The sequence below is a fragment of the Eurosta solidaginis genome, chromosome 4, assembly GCF_040869045.1.
Source record: "Eurosta solidaginis isolate ZX-2024a chromosome 4, ASM4086904v1, whole genome shotgun sequence".
NCBI classification, from domain to species: Eukaryota; Metazoa; Arthropoda; class Insecta; order Diptera; family Tephritidae; genus Eurosta; species Eurosta solidaginis.
In genome coordinates, this window is record NC_090322.1 from 39,937,802 (window position 1) to 39,961,639 (window position 23,838).

At 39.4% G+C, this 23,838-nt stretch overlaps 2 protein-coding genes across 7 annotated transcripts in view; one reads left to right on the forward strand and one right to left on the reverse strand.

Annotated features, from left to right (window-relative positions):
- Positions 1-23,838, forward strand: part of LOC137249625 (uncharacterized) — a 76,357-nt gene that overhangs the window by 37,002 nt on the left and 15,517 nt on the right. The window lies entirely within an intron of this gene.
- LOC137248483 (uncharacterized) lies at positions 16,082-16,951 on the reverse strand. Its single transcript, XM_067779408.1, has one exon. It carries the CDS (start codon positions 16,949-16,951, stop codon positions 16,082-16,084), a length of 870 nt encoding a protein of 289 aa, XP_067635509.1.

Here is a 23,838-nt window from a genome sequence, read left to right on the forward strand (position 1 = left end):
AATAAATAAATCACTTTGCGGCCACCGTGGTGTGATGGTAGCGTGCTCCGCCTACCACACCGGATGCCCTGGGTTCAAACCACGGGCAAAAGCAACATCAAAAATTTTAGAAATAAGGTTTTTCAATTAGAAGAAAATTTTTCTAAGCGGGGTCGCCCCTCGGCAGTGTTTGGCAAGCGCTCCGGGTGTATTTCTGCCATGAAAAGCTCTCAGTGAAAACTCATCTGCCTTGCAGATGCCGTTCGGAGTCGGCATAAAATCATGTAGATCCCGTCCGGACAATTTGTAGGGAAAATCAAGAGGAGCACGACGCAAATTGGAAGAGAAGCTCGGCCTTAGATCTCTTCGGAGGTTATCGCGCCTTACACTTATTTATTTTATTTAAATAAATCACTTGCATCTTGTGAGGAGAAAAGCAGTAGGGTAACGCTTAAACCTGATGACGAAATGAGCGGCGTGTTGTATGGTGGATTGCAGAATTGATGGATGGCTGATCAGCCTGTGCATGGATTTAGAGAAGTGGATGTGGTTAACGAGAAAACGGTGGCCAATTATTATCAATTTAGTCTGAATCATAGACCGAATAAACTAAACCAAACTAAACTTTTTCTTCAAAAAATGTCTTAAAAGGGTTTGTTGCGTTTAAAAACTTTTATCAAAGCAACTTCTCATTCACTTCCGGTACATCGCAATGCATAATTTTGTTTCAAAACAATTTCTGTTAAAAGTTGTTTGAAAACTAGTTAGAAAGTAGTTGAACTTGGTTGACTAAGCAAATGACCTCAAAATTGGATCAATTTAAGCGCTGATATATAAAAATTTTAAATATATATAAATATGGATATATTTGCATATTACGAAAGATAAACATAAAAATAAACGAAAAACTATAATATGCTAATAAACTTTGATATCGAAAGTGAGTATGCATGTGTTTGTGTCGATTTTTTTGGGCGTAAGCTGGTGTATGTGAATTCATGTTCAATAATTTTCAATTTATTCAAATCTATAAAAAATGCATTTCCTCGGTAAAAAAAATGTCTCGTTTTTTAAGTCAATTTAGTGCGCTGACATTGAAGACATTGACTTTTGTTCAGTTTTTTTTTTTGATTTTTTGTTTCTCATTCACATAAGCATTTACAGTAGCGAGCAGCAAAATAGCAGTGTCAGGTTAGGTAAGGTTGAACTGGCCGGTCAATGAAACCTCACATAAACTGAATGTGTACATAGTGTTATCGGTATTTGTTTGACGACCAAACGGAAGAACCCCGATCAGGTGCCAGAACTTCAGTTATAGAATAACTCCGCCCTCTTGGAAAATACTAGAAGTTGTCTAGGATCTAGCTTAATTGCTGCTTCGAGATCTGACAACTCTGCTGCCCCTTATAGCTGGAGCCTTGACCTGGCTAGCGCAGGACACGAATGCAGAACGTGCTTACCCATTTCTTTCTGAAGCTCGCACTTCCTACATCTGTTGTTACTGAAGAGGCCTAACTTAAAAGCATGTGACGCCAGAAGGCAGTGTTCAGTTAGTATGCCCCTTGTGAGCCTTATGTTTTCTCTCTTTAGAGATATGAGCCACTTTGTGAGTCTTATATCGTAGGCTTTGCCCTAGATCTTAGAAATTTTGCATTCCCGCGATTTTGTTCGCACCTTTCCTGCTTGGAGGATCATATGCAACTCCTGTCTCTTTTAATTTCTCCCAAACGGATTGGCACGTTTACCAACGATTCAGGGGGCGTTGCACCCTTTCTTGCCAAATCATCGGCCTTTTCGTTGCCTTCTATCCATTTATATCCGTGAACCGAGTATAAATGTATTGGTCCGGCCTGAGCGAAGTTTTCAATGCTTCTTTGCATTCCAGAACGCTTATTGATGAAGTACTGTGTGAGATTATTGCCTTAATCGCTGCCTGACTATCAATATATATATTGACGCGACTGCAGCTTAAGCTTGCTTCCTCCAGATTTTCTGCTTCATTCTTCACGGCTATGATTTCCAGCAAGAAATGCGACCTCTTCCGTTAATTTGGAGCCATTTATGTGCACGTGAATGGTTTGCTATCTCTTTTCTACCTCTTGGCGTCAACCCTGCTATGCATTTCGTATTGAAACTAAGCAAACCAATCTCAAAAACTTCTATAAGTTTTAAGCGGGGAATACTCTTATTGCTTTAAATGTATGAAAACATTTAGTTGAAGCAATTTTAAATTTTATAATTTATTTAATGATTGGAAAAAATTTAAACAACGTGACATCAGGACGGAAAAGCGACAGCTGTTTAGATTATACCTTGTAAATCTCTTCAAAGCCTTTGCTCCCGGGAGTGGGATTTGAACCCTCACTCCTACGATGTTTGAAATGTTACAAACGCATTCAGCCACGTCATGCCTTAGTTGTTGTAAAGTTTTTCCCAATTGCCTTCTTTGCATGTTTTTCTTTATTCATAGTCCGTACTTCGTATGGCATCATGCAGTAAATCTATGCGTTGGTAAGGCGGTTTCAAAGAAATTTGGTGTTGTTCCTTTTTGTTCTATTTATAGCAGGGACTAGGACAGGAAAATATTTATTATTTTATTTTTCGGAGCGGACAAAGTCCTGGTCAAAAAATTGTCCTAGGTGAAAATGTTTGAGTTCCCAGGTATCCCTATAGCAATATCATGTCGAGTCATGCATCCTTTTTGTTTTTCGAACTTTTTCCATAAAAGTCAACATATAAAAGTAAAATCTGTATTTTTATTTTTTGAGTCCGATAGAACTAGTTAAACTCGGACTTTTAAAAATAAAAGTCCGGAAATAAAAGTTAGATCCGGACTTTTATTGTTTAAGGCCAAAATAAAAGTCCGGCTTGATAACAATGAAACGGATTATCCGAATTACAATTTTTTTTTTATTTCGGATAAGTCGTTTCTTTGTTATCAAGCCAGACTTTTATTTTGACCTTAAAAAATAAAAATTCGGATTTAACTTTTATTTCCGGACTTTTATTTTTAAAAGTCCGAGTTTAACTAGTTCTATCGGACTCAGGTAATAAAAATCTGAAAATAATTTTTATCTTGATCCAAATATATTAAAAGTCTAAAATTAATAGTTTGGGAAGGAATTATACTATACAAGGAATAACAGTTTAGGCCCATGATTTATAGAACTACAACGAATTAACAAAAAATTTGTTTTCTAAAAAAAATTGCAGATTCGAAAAATATTTGCCAAAATTTTGTGTAATTTGGTAGTATAATGCCGCTTTCAGTAGCATCACAAGGATTTCTTAGTATCACCACCCCACACCCATATAGTTACCACTACAACAGCGATTAGCAAGCGAACGAGAATGAGAACAGACTAAATGCAAGTAATCTCTTGCAAGCATTCCATTCGCGTAACATTGGCCTAAGTAGAAACTATTTGTTTTTGGTTGAGATCGCAGGCGCTACCTACAAGAAGCGAAATCCGTACCGCAAAACCCTTTGCGTGAACAGATATAATTCCCTTATCTTGCACAGGCCCGCCACTTTTGATCAGTCGGGGACCTCGGTCGCCCAATACTTGTATGGTGTGTCTGAAGATTGTGCGAGAATGAACCTAGTTTCTTCAACCACTTTCTCACAGGCACAAGTGCCTCCGTATAAATAACCTGGGTATCAGCGAGTTCACCCACCATCGTTTGCTTGTACATTGATCCACCTGTTCTACGCCTGGTACTCCAGATGGCTATTTTACTAACCTTCAGCTGCTCGCTAATCGATCTACCGACATCTACTTATTATCAATTGCTTGGAAATCGACCGAACCATTTGCCATCTGCGCGTAGTCGATTCTCCAATCTTATCCACCGACATCCAGTAATCCACCTATTCGTCATGTACAACTTGCGGCGCATCGATTTCACCAACCACCGTTTGCTTGAAAAACGATCACCCGTCCAATTGAGTGTGGCCCTCCCTGTACATCCCCAAGACATCAGCACCACTAATCGCCAGTACAATCATTGTTACCCCCTCTACTGAACGATGGAACCCTATTCCGCTGCAAAGCCAGTGTTCACCGATTATAGAAGCAACCGTAAAATGTCTGTCAACCGATAGATCGTTCACCCGTTTTCCGCCGCCTCTACGCCGAATCCGCCGGTAGCCGAACGCTGTTTATAGATCCTACGCTTGTCACCCCTTTTATTATATTACACTAGATAAAATTCGCCGCCACGGTGTGTGCGTCTACGTCTGTACCAAATACCGCCAACACAGTAAAAAGATGCCTTCTCGACTCTGGATTGACTAAGTGGAATATAGTCTCAAAATCTGCATTGATTTTCGACGGTTGTTTTTCCGAAGGGCATTTAAGATTTCCCTCCATACAAAGTGTGATAAATTTTTTTATATGGAAGAAAATTTTAAACACTTTTCAAAAAAAAAAAAATTGTCAAAAATCAATGCGAATTTTGGTAGACTAAGATTAAGCTATGAAACTGCATACTGAAAAAAAACTCAGAAAACTCCAAATAAAAAGTTTGAAATTTTTGTAAATTTTTTATCAAAGTTTCTCAAAACGTTTTTGGGAGAAGTTGCACAACAACAAAGGCATGGCTTTGGATGAATGAAACAGAACAATTATTGCAGGAGTGCGGGCTCGACTCCCACTCCCGGGGGAAAAGGCTTTGACGAGATTTACAAGTTATAATCGAAGCAGCTGTCGCATTTTTCGTCCTGATCTCGATTTTTTGCAAATTATTAAAGAACCATAAAAAAATTCGAAACTTTTTCAAATTTTCGAATATTTTCGAAAATGTTATTGAAATTGGTTTGGAAAGTTTCAGTTAAAAACTTTATAGAAGGTTTTTTTATAAAATATCGAATATAAGGAAAAAAACTTGTCACTGCTATTTTTCTCCGCTGCTGTGTATGCAGAAGCAAATATTTTTTTACGTCTGCATACTACTTAATTTTGCTTTAGTTTATGTTAAAGGCCATCGAAACTTAATCTGTGTTTTTTTTCACACACAAATCAAACTCCATTCAATGCATAAAATTGTTCAATTTTCGTTGTCAAAAAAACAACAACTTGTGATACTCTAGTTTTTTTTTTTTTGTTTTAGTTAAACAACTCTTAATTGATTTTATGCTGATTTGGAGTTGATTATGCATCAATTTTTGCTTACTAACATAAAAACGTTCGTTAATTTCGATGCAAAATATTGCACAATAAATTGCTGATTTGGGATACAAAATTTTTGCAAATTTTCTAATTTTCTGTTTAATTTAGAGCTGAAAAGATTTAGAAATAATATTGAGATGACCCTCTTTTGAAACCAAGTCTAGGACGTCCATCAAAAGTTTGCTGAGATAGGACCGTGCTAGCACCTCTTCTGTGGATACTGGTAGTTAACGGAGTTCTACAAATCTTCAGGGCAGAGGTGACGAGAGTAGTCGCTTACCCTGACGACGTAGCAATTCTGATAACAGGTAAAGTCCTGTCAGGGATTAGTGAGCTCATGGAAACGGCACTTATCGGCATTCCGCGATGGGCAGGGCAAAGCGGACTGACGGCAAATCCAACAAAAACAAAACTTGTCATGTTCATAAGAAAATTTGTTCTTCTTTTTTCCATCCTTCAAATTTGCGAAACTAAACGGCATAACCGTAAAGCTCTCTTTTGAAGCCAAATATCCTGACATGATTCAACAACTACAAATTAAGATGGAAAAGGAACATTGAGTTGAGATGAAAGCTTTGGCTGTATATCACACATACAAGGGTGCTTTCGGAAGGAAGTAGTGGGCTTTTCAGAAGGAGATGTAGGAACTACCACCGCGCATCATCTATAGCATCTAAAACACATTCTTTCGACCTATACCAAACCATGGAGCTTTTGCCTGGTGAGGAGCTGCTAGACAAAAAGAGCAATCAACAGAAGCTTGGGAAGGTGCAAAAGATAGCATGTCTGGGTATGTCAGGCACAGTGGGGGCGCACATCACTGCCGCTACAAGTAATCGTGCAGGGTTTGACTGTATGACTAAGATAATCCAACATGTGAAATTCGTTAAGAACGCGTTAAAATATTAGATAACATGAAACGGGACGACTTAACGGGATTATAACTGACCTTATATTCGACCACGAGCATTTAGCTGCATTTCTTGACTTGAATTGGAGAAAGGTGGCTGGAGACAGTGGCAGAGGCACAACAGTCTGCAAAGACGGCTCGAAAATGGAGAAGGTAACTGCAGGTGGATTTTACTCAAAGCATTTGCAGGTGAATCGGTGAACCAGTAAATGAAGTACACGCACTCATTTAATTTTATTTTTTGCAATTTTTTTTAAGTTAATACAAATTTCAAATTTTTCTTCCTCGGTAAGTTGGGGTGTGACATATTTTAAAATTTAAATATATTGTCATTCACACATAAATAGAAGTTCAACTCGAAAATCGACAAAAATTTAATATTTTCCGTGGAACGCTCGATACAATGGTATACGATATGTGCTAAGTTATTTTCAAATAATTTATTTATTTTATAGATATTCAAAAGTTTTTAGCAAAAAAAATGCAACCGTTCCAAAATTGTAGCTCAATGGAAAGTCTCTTAAGAATTGGTCGCAAGATTCCCCCTTCGTACGATTTTTCTTACGATCCCAAACCGTGCGCCCCATATCGAAACTTTCTGTATTATGTTTAATACTGTCATCGACCTCTGAATTAGGTTTGAAATTTCAAGTTCCTAGCTCATCGAAAAGTTTCTTAAAATCCGGTTTCAAATTTCCAAATTCTCACCTATTTATTTCGATCCGTGCGACACCTAACGGATTTTTTTCTCATTTTGTTCCCTTGTCACGGTGTCTTAACTTATCTCTGGAGTTTCACGTTTGTAGCTCAATGAGAACTTACTTAAAAACCTACATATATCAAAATTAAAATTTTTTCAAATTCTCATCTAATTATTTCGATCCGTGCGCCACCTAGCGCGATTTTATCAAAAATGCTTGAACGCAGATAAAATATAGCGTACAATTTTCCACCGCGTGACGATAAGAATATCCCACAAGATTTTGTCGAATTCAGAAGTAATAAAGCAGGTAATATCAAAGCTTTGAATCTGCGGAAAGAAAGATGGTTTTGGTACTTTTTTAGCACTAAATACTGCTCCAAAAATATATGCGGTGTACTAGAGGGGACTTTGGCAGTATTTAAAAAAAAAAAAAACAAGTAAGGAAGGCTAAGTTCGGGTGAAACCGAACATTACATACTCAGCTGAGAGCTTTGAAGACAAAATAAGGGAAAATCACCATGTACAAAAATGAACCTAGGGTACCCCTGGAATGTGTTTGTATGACATGGTTTTCAAATGGAAGGTATTAAAGAGTATTTTAAAAGGGAGTGGGCCATAGTTATATAGGTGGACGCCATTTTGGGATATCGCCATAAAGGTGGACCAGGGGTGACTCTAGAATGCGTTTGTACGTTATCGGCATCAAATGAAATGCATTAATGAGGGCTTGAAAATGGAGTGGCCCTTAGTTGTATATGTGAAGGCGTTTTCGAGATATCTACCAAAATGTGGACCAGGGTGACCCAGAACATCATCTGTCGGGTAACGCTAATTTATTTATATATGTAATACCACGAACAGTATTCCTGCCAAGATTCAAAGGGCTTTTGATTTCGTACTGCAGAACTTTTTCATTTTCTTCTACTTAATATGGTAGGTGTCACACACATTTTACAAAGTTTTTTCTAAAGTTATATTTTGCGTCAATAAACGAATCCAATTACCATGTTTCATTCCTTTTTTCATATTTGATATATAATTATGGCATTTTTTTAATTTTTCATAATTTTCGATATCGAAAAAGTGGGCGTGGTCATAGGCCGATTTCGGCCATTTTTTATACCAAGATAAGGTGAGTGCAGATAACTGAGTTTAGTAAAGATATATTTATTTTTGCTCAAGTTTTCGTGTTAACGGCCGAGCGGAAGGACAGACGGTCGACTGTGTATAAAAACTGGGCGTGTCTTAAACCAATTTCGCCCATTTTCACAGAAGCTAGTTACCGTCATAGAATCTATGCACCTACCAAATTTCACAAGGATTGGTAAATTTTTGTTCGACTTATGTAGACGTGCTTCAAACGCTATCCAAGCTTATCTGTTTTTTGCCAAAAGCTTGAGCTTCTTGGGCATTTTTTACAGGAAAACAACCAACTCCTTTAAGCGCACACCGGACAGTCCACACACTAGCTTCACAATTAATACTTTGCGCTGCCTCTTTTGTTGTTTTTGCTTTCCCGGTCATTAATGAACGTGGCAGAAGCTTCGCTTCGCTACTCTTTATTTTCTTTGATCGGTCATTTTTGCAATACTGAGAGGCCAAATTTTTAAATTTCTTCACTTTCAGCACTTGTGATTGAGAGAGTTTAGGTTGTTTTGCAATTTCCCGTGTAGACTTGCCCAGTTGGAGCAGATTTTCTACCTCCGCAATCATTTTGTTGTTACGTGGCTTCATTTTGTAAATAAAGGTTAATATTTCCACTTTTCACAGCGAACTAGGACAAACTGATCATAGCTGGAATAGCAAATACCAAGTCAACCCCTTATCTTAGTAAAATACCGAATAACGGTATTAAACGACGTTCCTACTTTATTCAAATGCAAAAAATTTCAATGAGTGCAAAAGTGAAAACTATACCTATCCTTACCTAAAGACGAATTGTGTTAAATGCATTTGTTGTTGTTTTTGTTTATTAATTAATTTTTGCACCAAAAACAATGGCAATGCTAATAGCCTGGTTGATTTCTATCATATTACAACACTACGTTTTGTGCATGACATAACCAGCAAAATTGATTCTTAAGTGTTCAGTTTTGCTCCATAGTGTACATATGTACATATGTAGGTATGCGCATTGAATTGAGACACAATATTATTTTCAATTTAAGATAGCCTCAACAGATTACCATTGATGCAAAATAAACAACTGCCCAAAATTGGCCTGCTCTGTATAACTGATTAACAATGTAGAGTTTATTGTATTTAGGCTGGGTGCGAGTTCGCCTAAATTTTAGGTACCTAAACTAATATTCCACTGGAACATTCCAGCACTTCAATAATTTAGGAAGAAGCTGTCAAAACTGTGCGAGTTGATTTGAAAACCTAAATTGTTTATTTCTGCTAAGAAAATAATAACAATACGGGAAATTTGGTATTTTTGATGCGTTTTCACGCTTAAAAAGAACAGAGGTCAATAAAGGTCCGTGATAAGTACCTATCCCAAGATACCAATTCAAGAAAATGCAGTGGTTCCGTTTTATAAAGCTTTTTTTCGGACATAGTGGAGCACGTGCACAAGGGCCTTTTCCACAATCTTGAATTCAATACTGTGACGTTGGTACGCCTCCACTAACTTCATAAGGCCAATTAGTGTACTTGGCTGCCAAATATGTTCAGATTGTGGTCCATATTTGAGAAGGATCCAATTCTTGTGTCGCCAACATCAGGTTAGGCAAAATTGTGCTCACACTGAAAGAAAAATACTGGTAAAATCAACGGAATGGATAAAAATTGACAGAAATTTCAGTTGAATTGACCCGTATTCCTATGCCTGGGATACTGCAAAATGCACCAACTATCGTGGAATCAGCCTTCTTAATATCGCATATAAGGTCCTTTCAATTGTATTGTGCGAAAGATTGAAGCCCACCGTGAACCGGCTGATTGGACCTTATCAGTGCGGCTTCAGACCTGGTAAATCTAGCATCGACCAGATTTTCACAATGCGCCAAATCTTGGAAAAAACCCGTGAAAAGAGAATCGACACACATCACCTCTTCGTCGACTTTAAAGCCGCCTTCGACAGCACGAAAAGGAGCTGCCTATATGCCGCTATGTCTGAATTTGGTTTCCCCGAAAAACTTATACGGCTGTGCAAAATGACGTTGAGCAACACCATCAGCTAAGTCAGAATTGGGAAGGACCTCTCCGAGCCGTTCGAAACTAAATGAGGTTTCAGACAGGGTGACCCCCTATCGTGCGATTTCTTTAATTTGATGCTGGAGAAAATTATACTAGCTGCAGAACTTAACCGCACTGGAACAATATACTATAAAAGCGTGCAATTACTGGCAGATGCTGATGACAGTGATATCATCGGCCTAAACACCCGCGCTGTTAGTTCTGCTTACTCCAAACTGGAAAAAGAAGCGGTAAAGATGGGTTTGATGGTGAATGAGGACAAAACGAAGTACCTGCTGTCATCGAGCAAAGAGTCAGCGCATATGCGCTACTGCTGGCAGCCATAATTTCGAAATAGTAAAGGACTTCGTTTATTTGGGAACCAGCATCAACACTAGCAACAACATCAGCTCTGAAATCGATCGAAAAATCACTCTTGCCAATAAATGCTGCTTTGGACTAGGTAGGCAATTGAAAAGTAAAGTCCTCTCTCGGCGAACGAAAATCATACTCTACAAGTCACTTATCGTACCCGTCCTGCTATATGGGGCAGAAGCATGGACCATGACAACAGCAGATGAAGCGGCTTTGGAAGTGTTCGAGAGAAAAGTTCTTCGAAAGATTTATGGACCTCTACGCGTTGGCGATGGCGTGTACCGAAGAAGTTTTAATGATGAGCTGTACGAGCTATACGCAGACATCAACATAGTCCAGCGAATTAAAACGCAGCGGCTGCGCTGGCTAGGCCATGTTATGCGAATGAAAGATGATGCTCCGGCCAAGAAAGTGTTTCTATCGGAACCCGCCTATGGAAGCAGAGGTAGAGGGCGGCCCCTACTCCGTTGGAAGGACCAGGTGGAAAACGATTTAAACTCCCTTGGTGTGACCAATTGGCGCCGGTTGGCGGAGCGAAGGAGCGACTGGCGCGCCTTGTTGGACGGCCATAACCGTTTAGACGGTTAAGCGCCAATTAAGTAAGTAAGCATTCTTCAATGCAAGCTTGTACTTCAGTTTCCACGTATGGATCAAAAATGGCTTATGTACAGCTCGATACAAACAATACTGCCAATATACTAGTTATTTTGTCCTACGAGTCAGAAACGATAATATCTGGTCTTATTTGTGTCAGTGTCATAAACTACTCAGTACTACGAGATGACTGCTAAGTAAACCAAACCAACACAAAGACTACGGGACAAGGAAACCCCCAGAATCGAATCACTTTCTCCGAACAGGAATACTCACCCGCCTCTGCGGCTGGCTCTTTATACACGCCGGACACGCGTAATCATCCTACCGCTGAACGCCCCCACAGAAGTCGCTAATAGATGCGGATAAACGCTGAAGAGTCTTGGAGACCCTGCCCTATGTACTCAGCCATTGCGCTCCCCAATCGTCGGCTCGAAAGAGGTACCATAAGTGCATTCACGACAGACTGGTCAGAGCTCTGAGATATCCCGGGAAGCTGAGCTGCTGGGACCGTGCAAACGAACTAGCCATAAACCTCCACAACATCTCGCGATACTATGCGAACTTCGCGCCATGTCGACATAAAGACGGCACAACTCATAAGCAATTGAATGTTTGGTTGTGTCCTGACAGGACTGTTATCTGTTGGGAATAATCAATGACAGATGACATTGCGAAGAAAAGTAGTTTTTATTAGCAACCCTTAGTCCTTCAAAAATTCGAAGGAGGTTTTACATTTCAAAAAACTCGTTTCGTATGTTGTTCACCGTAGGCTCTTAGCATGCAATGAAACGTTTAGCCAATACAGTGGCATGGCTCTTGATGCCGGAAAGGCAGAGAAGGTTCCTGCAAAGCCGTCTCTCTGCACTTGCCCACTGGTGTTGATCAAAAAATCTCAGGTAGTAGCTGCAATTTTTCTGGCGGGGAAAAGTCTGTGCCCTCCTAGGTGGCTTGGAAACCATTTTATTTCACGTCCTAATCTTTTTGCGATAAATCAAAAAAAAAAAAATAAACGACAGGATTTGCATATGATCCATCAAGCAGGAAAGGCGTGGACAAAAGCGTGCGGCTTCAAAATTTTTAAGATCATGTGCATATCCTACGATGTTAGACTCACAATTCGCTCATACCTCTAAGGAGAGAATACCTAACTAGACACTGCCTTTTAGTGTCACTTGCTTAAAAGTAGGACCTCGTCAATGACAGCAGATGTAGAAAGTGCGAGCTGCAGGAAGAGTACGTTCTGTGCTCGTCTCCTGCGCTGCCGAGCTCCAAGCTAAAGCTACTAGAGGCGACAAAGTTGCCAGATATCGAGGCAGCAATTGAGCTAGGTCCTAGAAAGCTTCTAGTGCTTGCCAAGATGACGGAAATATTCTATAACGTTTGGAGGTAAAACAAATTGTGGTAACACTTTGGACACATTCAGCTTATGTGAGTTCCTAATTGATCGACCAGTTTAACATAACCTAACTAAACCTTTTATTTCACAACCAACTAACCCATCAAACCAGCTGGATAATATAAATTTGCTCACCTCACGGTAGATTGTAATCTAAAAAAACGTATTGGGAGAACGTTATCCCCCTGGATATCGCAATCGATATAAGTTTAAAGATCAGAGCTCGCGATATAGCTTGGTCCACCTAATCGGAGTTTAGTTGACTCCAGTCACAAATTCTGAAGACTCTGTCAATGCGTTCCTTTGTGTTATTGAATGATTCTCCAAATTTTTAATAAAGAATTCCACCTCATTGAACTGTCTCCATTACACCATTAGTATTTTTCCCCCACATCGTTAATATTTTCATCTCATAGTTACGCTGCCATAGCAATAATAAATATAAGTAATTATCAGTAATTGAGTTTATGTTTTAGTCCACATAACCATTACCATCATCATCGATGCTGCCATTATCATTCAAGCAAAAAACGCAGACTTTTCTTTGGCTTCATTAGCAGCTCGAATGCTACACAAAAGAAGAGAGAGAGACAGACAGTCAGTCATGCGTTCGTTGCCACACAAATAAAATAAAGCACAACAACAAATTGATTTTCGAAATTATCATAACCATTGTGCATTTGCGTTTCGAATTTTGGACAAATTTTTTCAAATTCTAGAAATTTTCTTTTTCTTGCTCTTTTTAGCAAAAATTTCAAACTTGTTGACTTCCTGACTCATGCAGTGTCTTCCATTGAGAGACCAGCTAGACTGCCCCATGATAGTACCGTATCGTAGACACCAATGTAACGGTCTTTGTAGACAGCTATCCCGTTATAAAGGTTTTAGAATCTAATGCAATAACGTCAGATATCATGCCGAGGTGCCAAGCTTTTCTGTCGTCTATAGTGCATCTGAATATCACTCTTTGCTGGATTTGTGGGCGCAGTGACAATGGAAGTAATGAATTTGCAGATGAGATGGCCAGGAAAGGTTCCGAAATGGACATAAGCTAGGCGGACGGCACCGTACAATTACTGCTGGGCTATCTCCTGACCAAAAACGAGGAATTTGAGATAAGGGCAACAGACTTGCTGTGCACCAATCGGAATAGCTGCGAAGTGCCGAGGTCCTTTTGGACATGTTTGGGTTAGAAAGGAACTAACTTCGCTCTCAAGCTAAGCAAATCTGCAGTGAGAATACTTATCACAGGTCATTTCACTATTGCGCCAATGCTCCGACGGTGGCGCATACCAACACGCTCCTTCTGCAGACGATGTCAGGATGACATGGAGGAGTCAATTAATCACTTTCTCTGCCAATATTCAGGACTGCAAACAAGATGACTCAGATTTCTGGGCACACGGTTTGTTGACAGTCTAGCAGTCGTTGCGAAGGTGGAGCTTTTGCTCCTACTCAAGTTCATCAGAGAAAGCAAGTGGTTCGTTGAGGACTGCTAGGACGTAATCTGGTTGGTCAAATGTGCAGGAGGTCTGCTTTCCTCCTCTGCATAACACTTGTCCGACTCTTTGTGCTTATGCTCATCTGCTTTAAACAGCTCAATTGTTTTGTGCCGAATTTCTTCGTGCTTGCAGTGATGACTCCTTATGGTCCTGGGAGGTCATCCCTTGATAAATACGGTTTGTAGACAAAACAGTGCTGGCGTTGTGCCATCTTCAGTGTAATTTTCGGGTTATTTCGTCTCCAAGCATTGCGTATTATAAACGCACTGGTAACATCACGGCACTGTCTAGATACAAGTACCACATGAAGGTCGCTTCATGCTGTTTTGAGTTTCTTGTCACAGAAACATTGAGAGCAACAACATGACAGACGCACTTCGCAAAGATAGGGACACTGTTGCTATGCTGCGGAGGCATTCGAAATTGATCATCTACTCACGTCAATCAACAGAAGCATATCTAGCAGTTTCAAAGCTCAGTGGTCTCCAATTGGTACTACTAGCACACCTGCAAGATAACCCTGCAAACTTGGCCAAATTACGATGGTACGAGAACAGAGGTCCTGCTGAAGAGGTCAAAGGGTGAAAACATGTAGGGCCACTGCCACAATCACGGAACACTAGCCGCTGTGCCCGCATGGTTAGATAATGGGGATCACTTTTAACAACATTTTCAGAAGATTTGTCTAGAAAGGCTGCGAAAAAATAGTTGTGCACTGCATGTACGAATCCCCTTTTTTAGCACATAACAAGTTTAAAACTACGAGTTGTTATATACTGTCGGAACTTCAGATATATTACCGAACCAAATGGTTGGACGTGAGCACCGATTAGTCCGACTAAAAATCAACAGTAATTGATTCTAGGAGAAAGTGCATCAAAATGACGCTCTCATACGCTACTTGGGCTCACATCTTTAGTCGATGGGCAACACAGCAACCAACCAACCAACCAACCAACCAACCACATGTAGTATCACATATTCAACTCCGATACGCATATCTGGTCAAAGCTGTCGGAGATGGCTAGCAATAAGACAGAAGTGGTTTTGGCTCAAAGCGGACTGTGGATAAGTTAGTCCTAACCATAGGAGATTATCAAAAAAAATCAAAGCCATCCTTGAAATATCTAGGAGTAATCATTGACTCAAAACTAACTTTTAAGAAGCACTTTAGAGCGGTGGGGGGAAAGTTTCTAGAGTTAGTGGAGCCCTAACACGAATAATGCCCAACATCGGCGGCCTAGGCGAAGCTACCCGTCAGCTATCATCCAACGTAGCCAGCTCTATAATATTATATGCAGCACCAATATGGCACGGATCTAAACTGGTCCACCAAAAAGATATATAGTAGCATGTGCTTATAGGACGGTGTCCGACGACGCGAACCATGTTTTATCCAGGAAAATCCCAGTAGATCTACTCTCAGATGAAATGACCGATCTGCATGTCATTGGAATCAGCCAACCATCTGAATACGCTAAGGCAAGAGGAAGGTCACGAACAATATTTAGGTCGCGTGCACGGTGGGAAGAATCGAGAAAAGGGCGCTGGACCTTCATGCTAGTTTGGAATATAGAGGAACGGTATGAGCAAAAACACGGCGAACTAAATTACCACCTCACACAGATATTGCGCAAGTACGGCGGCTTCAAGGAATATCTACATAAGCGTGGGATAGAGGAGGATCCTTTCTGTCCACACTGTACATCCGAATTGGAAAGCGCAGAACATGTAATGTTTCACTGTCCTCGTTTTCACGGCGAAAGACCCTCTGTACACAGATTTTTTGAAGAGGAGCCTTCCATTAGGAATTTAGTTCCCCGAATGTGCGGACAAATAGATTGTTGGACTGCTGTGAACAAGATGGCCTTTATAGTTATGACGAAATTGATGCATGCTGAAAGGGATCGCATACAAAGTAGTGGCGACTAAATCGACTTTAGTCGCATGACCTTATCTAGCTTGCTATTCTAACTTCTTAATCAACGCGTTTGCTTCGGTGGTACGAAAGAGTTCGTTCTGATACTGTCACTATATACTCTATTGCAATGCTGGACCGGGCCTCCATGTATTTTCAAGCCATCTCATTATATCTGCTGGGCAAATCATCTCTTTGGACTGGCACCCTCTGTGAATTTCGCTGTTGTATAAACTTCAACATTGCTATTAGAATTTCTTTATTTACTTAAATTTAACTTTTACTCATGGAAGATTTATTCAAATTAAAACCTCTCTATCCATTGAAGAACACCGTACCATCTCCGCTCGTTACTTTAGTGGTGTCGACACAACCGGTCTATGTAACTCTGAGTTGACACTCTCATCGTCCGTGTTATCCTTTAGCGCCGTATGCGGCTCATGCTTCAAACGATCTGCCTCATCATACGCATCTGGCGGTGGCATACGGTAGAATGGCGTTAACGGTTTCACCTGACGTTCATACAATATCAAATACATTTCATCAATATCACGCAATGACTGAAACGGACGCACGCCCTGATGCTCTACTAGCGAATAAATGAGAAAAGTGAGTGTCTCAAAATTAAACAACTCAGCTTGTTGTTGCTCTTTGAGCGTAACTGCTATAAAAGAGACGCGCGACATTAACATATGACGTGCAGTAGTACAAATACTATTAAAAAATTTTGACATAAAGATGTTATCATTGGACAGTTCGGGTTTTAGATAATATTCGAAGAGATGCAAACTATCGATATGATGTTCGGAATTTTCATTGTCGTATTTGAGCACGAGCATACGTTGCAGCAACATAAATTCACCATATAAAGATGTCATATCCAACAGCTGTAACCAACTGATCCATGAACGCCATTCTTTCGTCATTAGCTTGACCAAGGCTACGCCCAATATTTCTTCGGTGTTCACATCGATTACCATAAGACTACATTCGTCGCGTAGCAGATGCATTACAATGCGTCGATAATTATCAACGACATTTGGTATATCGAGTATACCTAAGTGTTGGAAGATGCGATTGGGACGAAATGAGTGCTCCACCATATATTCACAGATACGCAGCAGCCATTTTTGTGGTATATCACGTATGAGTACATTACGCTGTTTCTCGTCTACTGCAACATTTTTGTATTCATCCCAAAAGATCTCTAACGACATCATTTTGGAGGCAGCAGTTTGGGAAAATGTTGTTGGCGAAGATTTTGATATTTGGAATAAGTTTGCTTGAGATCCAAACTGTTGTGTTGTAATATACGAATTTTTAATTAAACCGAAGCTAAATTTTGCTGCCTAAACTTTTAGCTCGAAGGGGACTTAAATTTGAAAATCAAATTTACTTAAAAACAAAACAAATGAAATTGTCTCATCCCTACTTCATACTCGATAGTCTGAGCTTTGACGTAATCCAGCAAAGAAATAGGGCTGCTCTAAAGTAGTTTGGGGCTTCAGTGTTCTCTTTCCAAAAATTTTTATCTGTTTAAAAACTAATCCCAGTTATTAGGTCATAAAACCCGCAAACGACAAATATTTTATGGACTAAATGTGTTCATAGTGCTAACTGAATTTGTTTGACGGTCAAACGGAGAAACTTGAATCAGCTACCAGGACTTATGTTATAGAATAATTCCGTTCTCTTGGCATATAGTAGAAGTTTTCCGGGAACTTGCTTTATTGCTGCCTCAAGATCTGGCACCTCTGCCGCCGTAGTACCTGGATTTTAGACCTCGCGAGAGCAAGACCCGAACAGAGGACGTGCCCAACTGTTTCTTCTTGCAGCTCGCACTTTCTACATCTGCTGAATTCATTAGAAGCAATTTAGCAATTCACCCCAGGGGTTAAGGAGCTTAAAATATACCGCCTGCCGGTATGTCTGCCGTAAAAAGCGACTAAAATACCAAATTTATTCAAGGAGTTGTGTAGCACAACCGTTTTAAGCAGTTGCCAGCGGGTTGGAGAAGCTATATATTCTCCAACCCAATTGTCAACCTCACTCACACGAGGCGCATCCTGTTTATTTAACAGCCGAGGCTCTGGCGACCCCATGTTCCTTATGGATCTATAAGGTGGGAGGGCGGGATGGCCTGAAAGGTTTCATGTGGTCATACCAATTCGTTTCCGAGATGGTCATGCTAGTACATTAATGATGCTTGTTGCCGGAAAGTACCCTATCTGCATCCGGCAAAGGACCATCAACATCGATAGCACTCCCCAAGGACTTCGGCGTGTATCCTTATCGCTACAACAACAACACCATATGCTCTTTCTGACGAAGCTTAACTTATAAGCATGTGACACCGAGTCGAGTTAATACGGCCATCGTGAACCTAAAGTCTTCTCTTTGTAGATATATGAGCAAACTTGTTGGTATAATGACGTATGATTTGCACCTAATCCTCTTTGATATATTATATGCATTTTTTATCATCCATCGATCTCTCCTAAACTTATTGGGACGTCTACCGTCGTTCCATCGAGTGTTGCACACTCTTTTGCAAACTCATCGACTTTTTCGTTACTTTCTATTCCTTTACGAACGTGAACGCGGTATGCAAGTTTCTCCAATACGTATTTGCAGTCAGTTTGAAGTTCGTTTGCCCTATATACAATGCTATGGCCACATGACTGTGTAAGTCAAAGCTGTCACGAGGCCTTAAAGTTATGTTTGCTAACGTAATATTTTTGGCCATATTTAGGAGTAACATTGACTTCTCATCACGCAACTAAAGGAGCTACCGAGCCAACATCGTAAGTAAGAGTCAGAGAGAACGAGATCAGTAGGATACACTGTAAATTCAGTTAGTGATGAGGTAAGATTTATGCCAATGACTGTTCAACCTTTTGTAAACAATTTATGATATGCATGGTAGAACGGGATCAGGCAAATCACCCTAAAATGGAGCTAGTGCTATTGACTGAAAAGCAAAAATATTCTATTTACCATTACGAATGCAAATTGTCCTGTGGATTAGGAGCTAGGGAATCATTGCAACACTTCCCACCACATTCATCTTTCCTATCTTGAAATCAGATTGGTCAATTTTAAGAAGGCTCTGGATCTTATACGTAGCACGCAGGATGGACAGGTCATTGTTTACTATATACTGCTTCTGAAATCCAGAGAGAACAGAGGTTAGAGTAAATGCAGACGAGAGATTAAAAAAGACGCCGCAAGACAGCCTACTGAAAGAATTACAGGCTTTTGTGAATACCGCGAACATCTTCCGTGGTGTTTACAAAACATTCATTTGAAAGTAAAGACTTCTAGTCGGGTGGAAAGCGCAAGACGGGATGAACTATCGAAAGCCCAGGAAGAATGGGAAGAAGGAAAAGATTTATTACCAGAAGCAGTATGAAAAAAAGAAATAGAAGAGAGAAGCAAAAGATATTAAAGCGAAAGGAGAAGCACCAGAATAGGGAAAAAGAGACGGAGAAGTGAATGGGAATAAGAGGTAGAAGATGAACGAAAAGGAGATGGAGAAGAAACTAATAATAATAATTGTAAGAAGAATAAAAAGAGGAAGAATAAGAAGAAGGCGAAAGCGAAGGGGAATGAGAAGAGGATTGAGAAGGGGAAGGAGAATGGGAAGAATAAGAAAAATAAAGGATGTAGTAGGAGGAGCAAAAGAAAATGTAAAAGCAAAATAAGAAGGACAAGAAGAGGGAGAAGCAGACGGATAAGTGAATGGGAATGGGAAGTAGAAGATGAACGAAGGGGAGAAGGAAATGGCGAAGGAAAGGAATAATAATCATAAGAAGAATAAATGGAAGACGAATGAGGAATGAGAAGAAGAATGGGAATAGGAAAGATAAGAAACAAAAGGATTTAGAAGGAGGTGAACAAGAAGATGTTAAAGCAAAATAAGAAGGACAAGAAGAGGGAGAAGGAGACATAGGCGAAGGTGAAGGGGAATGGGAAGTTAAAAATGAAAGAACAGGAGATGGAGATGGTGAAGGAAAAGAATAAGAGGAATAAGGAAGTGGAGGAGAAAATGAAGAAAAAGAAGAAGAATATGGAAAAGAAGAAAAGAAGTTGAAGGAGAAGAAGAAGGAGGAGGCGAAGGAAAATAAGAAGGAGGGAGCGAAGGAGAAGTATAAGTAGAAATAGAAGTAGAGGAAGTGAAAGTAGAAGAGCAAGTAAAATTAAAAGTGGAAGTATAAGGAAAAGAAGAAGTAGATATAGGAGTAGAGTTAGAAGTAGAGGTAGAAGTAGAAGTAGGTGCAGGTGTAGAAGTTCAAATAGAAGGAAGAGGATAAGGAAAAGTAGAAGGTAACAAAAATGGAATTGGAAAAAGAAGTGGAAAGTGTAAATAGAAGAAGGAGGTTAGGGCGAAAGCGTAGGAAAAGGAAAGTAAAAGAGAAGCTAAGGTAAGTATGTCTAACCTTGTAACTCACAGAAGAAACAGTAGTATCTACTTAAAGGAAAAGTAGATATAGAAGTAGAACTAGAAGTAGAGATAGAAGTATAAGGGGGTGTAGAAGTTCAAATGGAGAGAGGAAGATAAGAAAAGGAGAAAGTAATGGAAAAACAAAATTGGAAAGTGTAAATAGACTTAGAAGGATAGGGAGAAGGCACAGGAAAAGGAAAGTAGAAGAAAATGTAAGGTAAGTAGTCAAACCTTGTAACTCATTTACGAAATTTAAATTCTAAACATAACTTCCTCAATGCAATGAAAGCATGATTGATTTACCGTCAAAAACATGTTTGACTCATATCCCAAAAATTGTTCCCAAAACAAAAAAGAAAAAAAAAAAAACGTGCGCCCTGAAAAGTTTCACCTTAGCATTAATTTCTTGAACTATGCATGTTTTTGCTAGCAATAAATTGAAGTTCTCTGCCGTATTTCGCCGAATTCGGCTCACGCTTGGTAGCACGCTTAAATGACACCAGTGTTGCGCATGCGCAAGTGCTCTCCAAAACATTTAATTGAACATCTTATATATGTATGTAATATGAACAAATATTTTCAGCGTTTATACCTAAGCTGTTTTTCTATCAAAAAGAAGTTAAAAATCCCCTTTGAGTTTTTTTTTGGATTACTTCCTCTGCATTCCATTGTGATTTGCTGATGAGTTAACCTCAGCTGCCTATAATTACGCTTTTATAAATTGTTGCTATTATGACTTGTATACTTTAGAAACACACCTGCGTGTAAGTAGTTGTTGTAATTACGTATTTAAGTAGTTTTTTTCGGTCTTATTTTCGAGAAAGTGTTAATATCAACGCTTCCCTCCGCTTTAAGATGAGTATTATTTTCGATTTATGAATGCTGCCTTTGTTATTAAAAGTGGCGTGGCACAATTTACTTTCATTTTTAATGACGTAAAAATGCCAGTTAATTAAAACGTTTTATTAAGCATTTAAATGTCAAAGCAATTTTCCATAATGTGGAACAGTTAATTATATATGCTTTAAGTTCATACTCATATTTTCACTTATATTCGTTGTTGTTGTTGTAGCAGTGCTTCGCCCTATGCAATAGGTGCGACCGGTCACAAATTGTCATCAATGTCCTCTAACGGGAGTCCAAGGAAACTTGCAGTTTCAACAGAGATGGACCATAGTGAGAGGGGTGTTAGAGGCGTTGGTTCCACATTGCAATTGAAGAGATGGTTGGTGTCATGTTGGGACACATTGCAAGGAGGACAAATATTTTGTATGTCGGAGTTGATTCTGGATAGGTAAGAGTTTAAGCTGCTACAGTATCTAGATCGAAGTTGAGCTAGAGTGACGCGCGTTTCCCTAGGGAGAGAGCGTTCCTAGTCTGCGAGTATTTTTCTTTAAGAACTGGATTCGCCGGGCAATTCCCGACATAGAGGTCCGACGCCTGTTTGTGGATATAACTGAGGACCTGCTTGTGCTTTTTTGCTTCAGGCGGCTGTTTTCTCAGGTGCCGTATTTCCTCATAATGCTTACGGAGATGACCCATTAAGCCCCTGGGAGGTGTAGCCTATTCCTATTCCTGTTCCTATTCTTATTCCTATTCCTATTCCTATTGCTGTACCTATTCCTTTTCCTATTCCTATTCCTATTCATATTCCTATTTTAATTTTATTCTTATTCCTTTTCCTAGAAATATATATATATTTCTATTCCTATTTCTATTCCTTTTCCTATTCCTATTCCTTTCCTGTTCATATTTCTAATCTATACCTGCTCCTATTCCAATTCTAATTATAATTCCTATTCTTAGTCTAACTCCTATTTCTATTTCTATTCCTAGTCCAATTCCCGTTCCTGTTCTTATTCCTACTCCTATTTCTATTCCGATTTGTACTCGTATTCCTGTTCCTATTCCTATTCCAATTCCTACTCCTATTCCAATTCCTATTCCTATTCCCATTCCTATTCCTACTCCTACTCCTATCCCTATTTCTATTCCTATTCCTATTTCCATTCCTTTCCTATTCCTATTCCTATTCATATTCCTATTCCTATTCATATTTCTGATCTGTACCTACTCCTATTCCAATTCTAATTCTAATTCCTATGCCTAGTCCAACTCCTTTTCCTATTCCTATTCCTATTTCTATTCCGATTCGTATTCCTATTCTGGGAGTAATACATTGCTAATCAAGACTACAAAAAGACCCCTAGAAAAAATAATGGCGCACAGTTTCAAGTTTTGCCTGAGGAACTAACTGTCGTAACCCCAGCGGGTTAGGGGCTTAAAATATACCTGTGGCATGTATGCCTGTCGTAAAAAGCACTATAATACCCAAGAGAATGTCAGCACAATTTATAGTTTTTCTAATGCAATTGTCAACCTCACCTACCCGGAACAAATCCTGTTTCTTTAGCAGCCCAGACTCTGGCTCTCCAAAGTTCCTCACCTAACTAAGGGTTGGGGGCGGAATGGCTAGCAAGTTCAGTGTGGTCATATTAAATTTTCACATCTTTGGGCTTATACCTTAATGGTGCTTGTTGCCGGAATGTACCGGATCTATATCCTAACAAAAGACGATCAACATCGAAACCACTTCCCAAGACCTATCGATACAACAAAAATAACACTACCTGTCGTAGAGTGTGGCAGCTATGCTAAATATGCATGGTTTTCACGTACATTTGACTGAACGGGGGTAAGGTCTGACATTTGACCGGAACCTCCTTTATTATCAAATTTTGGTTATTGAACTTGCTTAAAGAAGACAGCTAGCACTCAGATATTATTTTGAGTGGAGTAGGTAATCAGTAGAGTGGCTATTTACGTCTTTAATGGGAACTATTTTTAGAAGCATACTATCAACACTAATTCATAGTGCAATTATGTTTAAAGGCAATACTAGGCACATCAAATACTTTAACAACATAAAAATCTTAAATTTTTTTGCTGTTAGCAGTTCATAGCAAAAAACTCCAGCACTTTGTACCTAGGCGATTAAGTTCACGGATTACTTTGCTGTTGTTGGCGTCTTGATGCTGAAAAACTGGCGCAAAATCTTAACGATCGATGCTGAGTAGAGTCCAACTGCTTTAAGTCTAGCTCAGCAGAAAACATAAATTCATACATACATAGTAACTATATTTTTATGAACAAACACACTTATATATTTTTTCTAATATGATGCAGCGCTTTTGAGTTTACTCAAATCAGTGATGCACTCAGGAGCTTTGTAGAGCTTCGGAAAACTATTCGGCGTTCATCTACATGTCCCTCGTGTTCCAATGGCACATGAATCAGATACGGATAGAGACTTAACATGCAAATGCAACAACAACGTGAACCATATGGATCACATTGTTGTTGCATTTGCAATTTAAATCTCTATCCGTATCTGGTTCATGTGTCATTGGAACACGAGGGTCGTGTGAGCGCAGCGACAGAGATTCAGTAAACAAAAAATCAGTTTAGGCTTGTACTTCATAGAGCCAGATTCGATTCGATTTTGTTAAGAATCGATTTTTTCGATTCGATTCCAGAAAAAAATCGATTTAATCGATTGAATCGAATCGAACAAAGTTTATTTTAATTTTGCTTATTCTTTGTAACAGTGTACTTACTTACGTACTTAATCATTTACTCGATTTTTTGCGACAAATAAAGCTT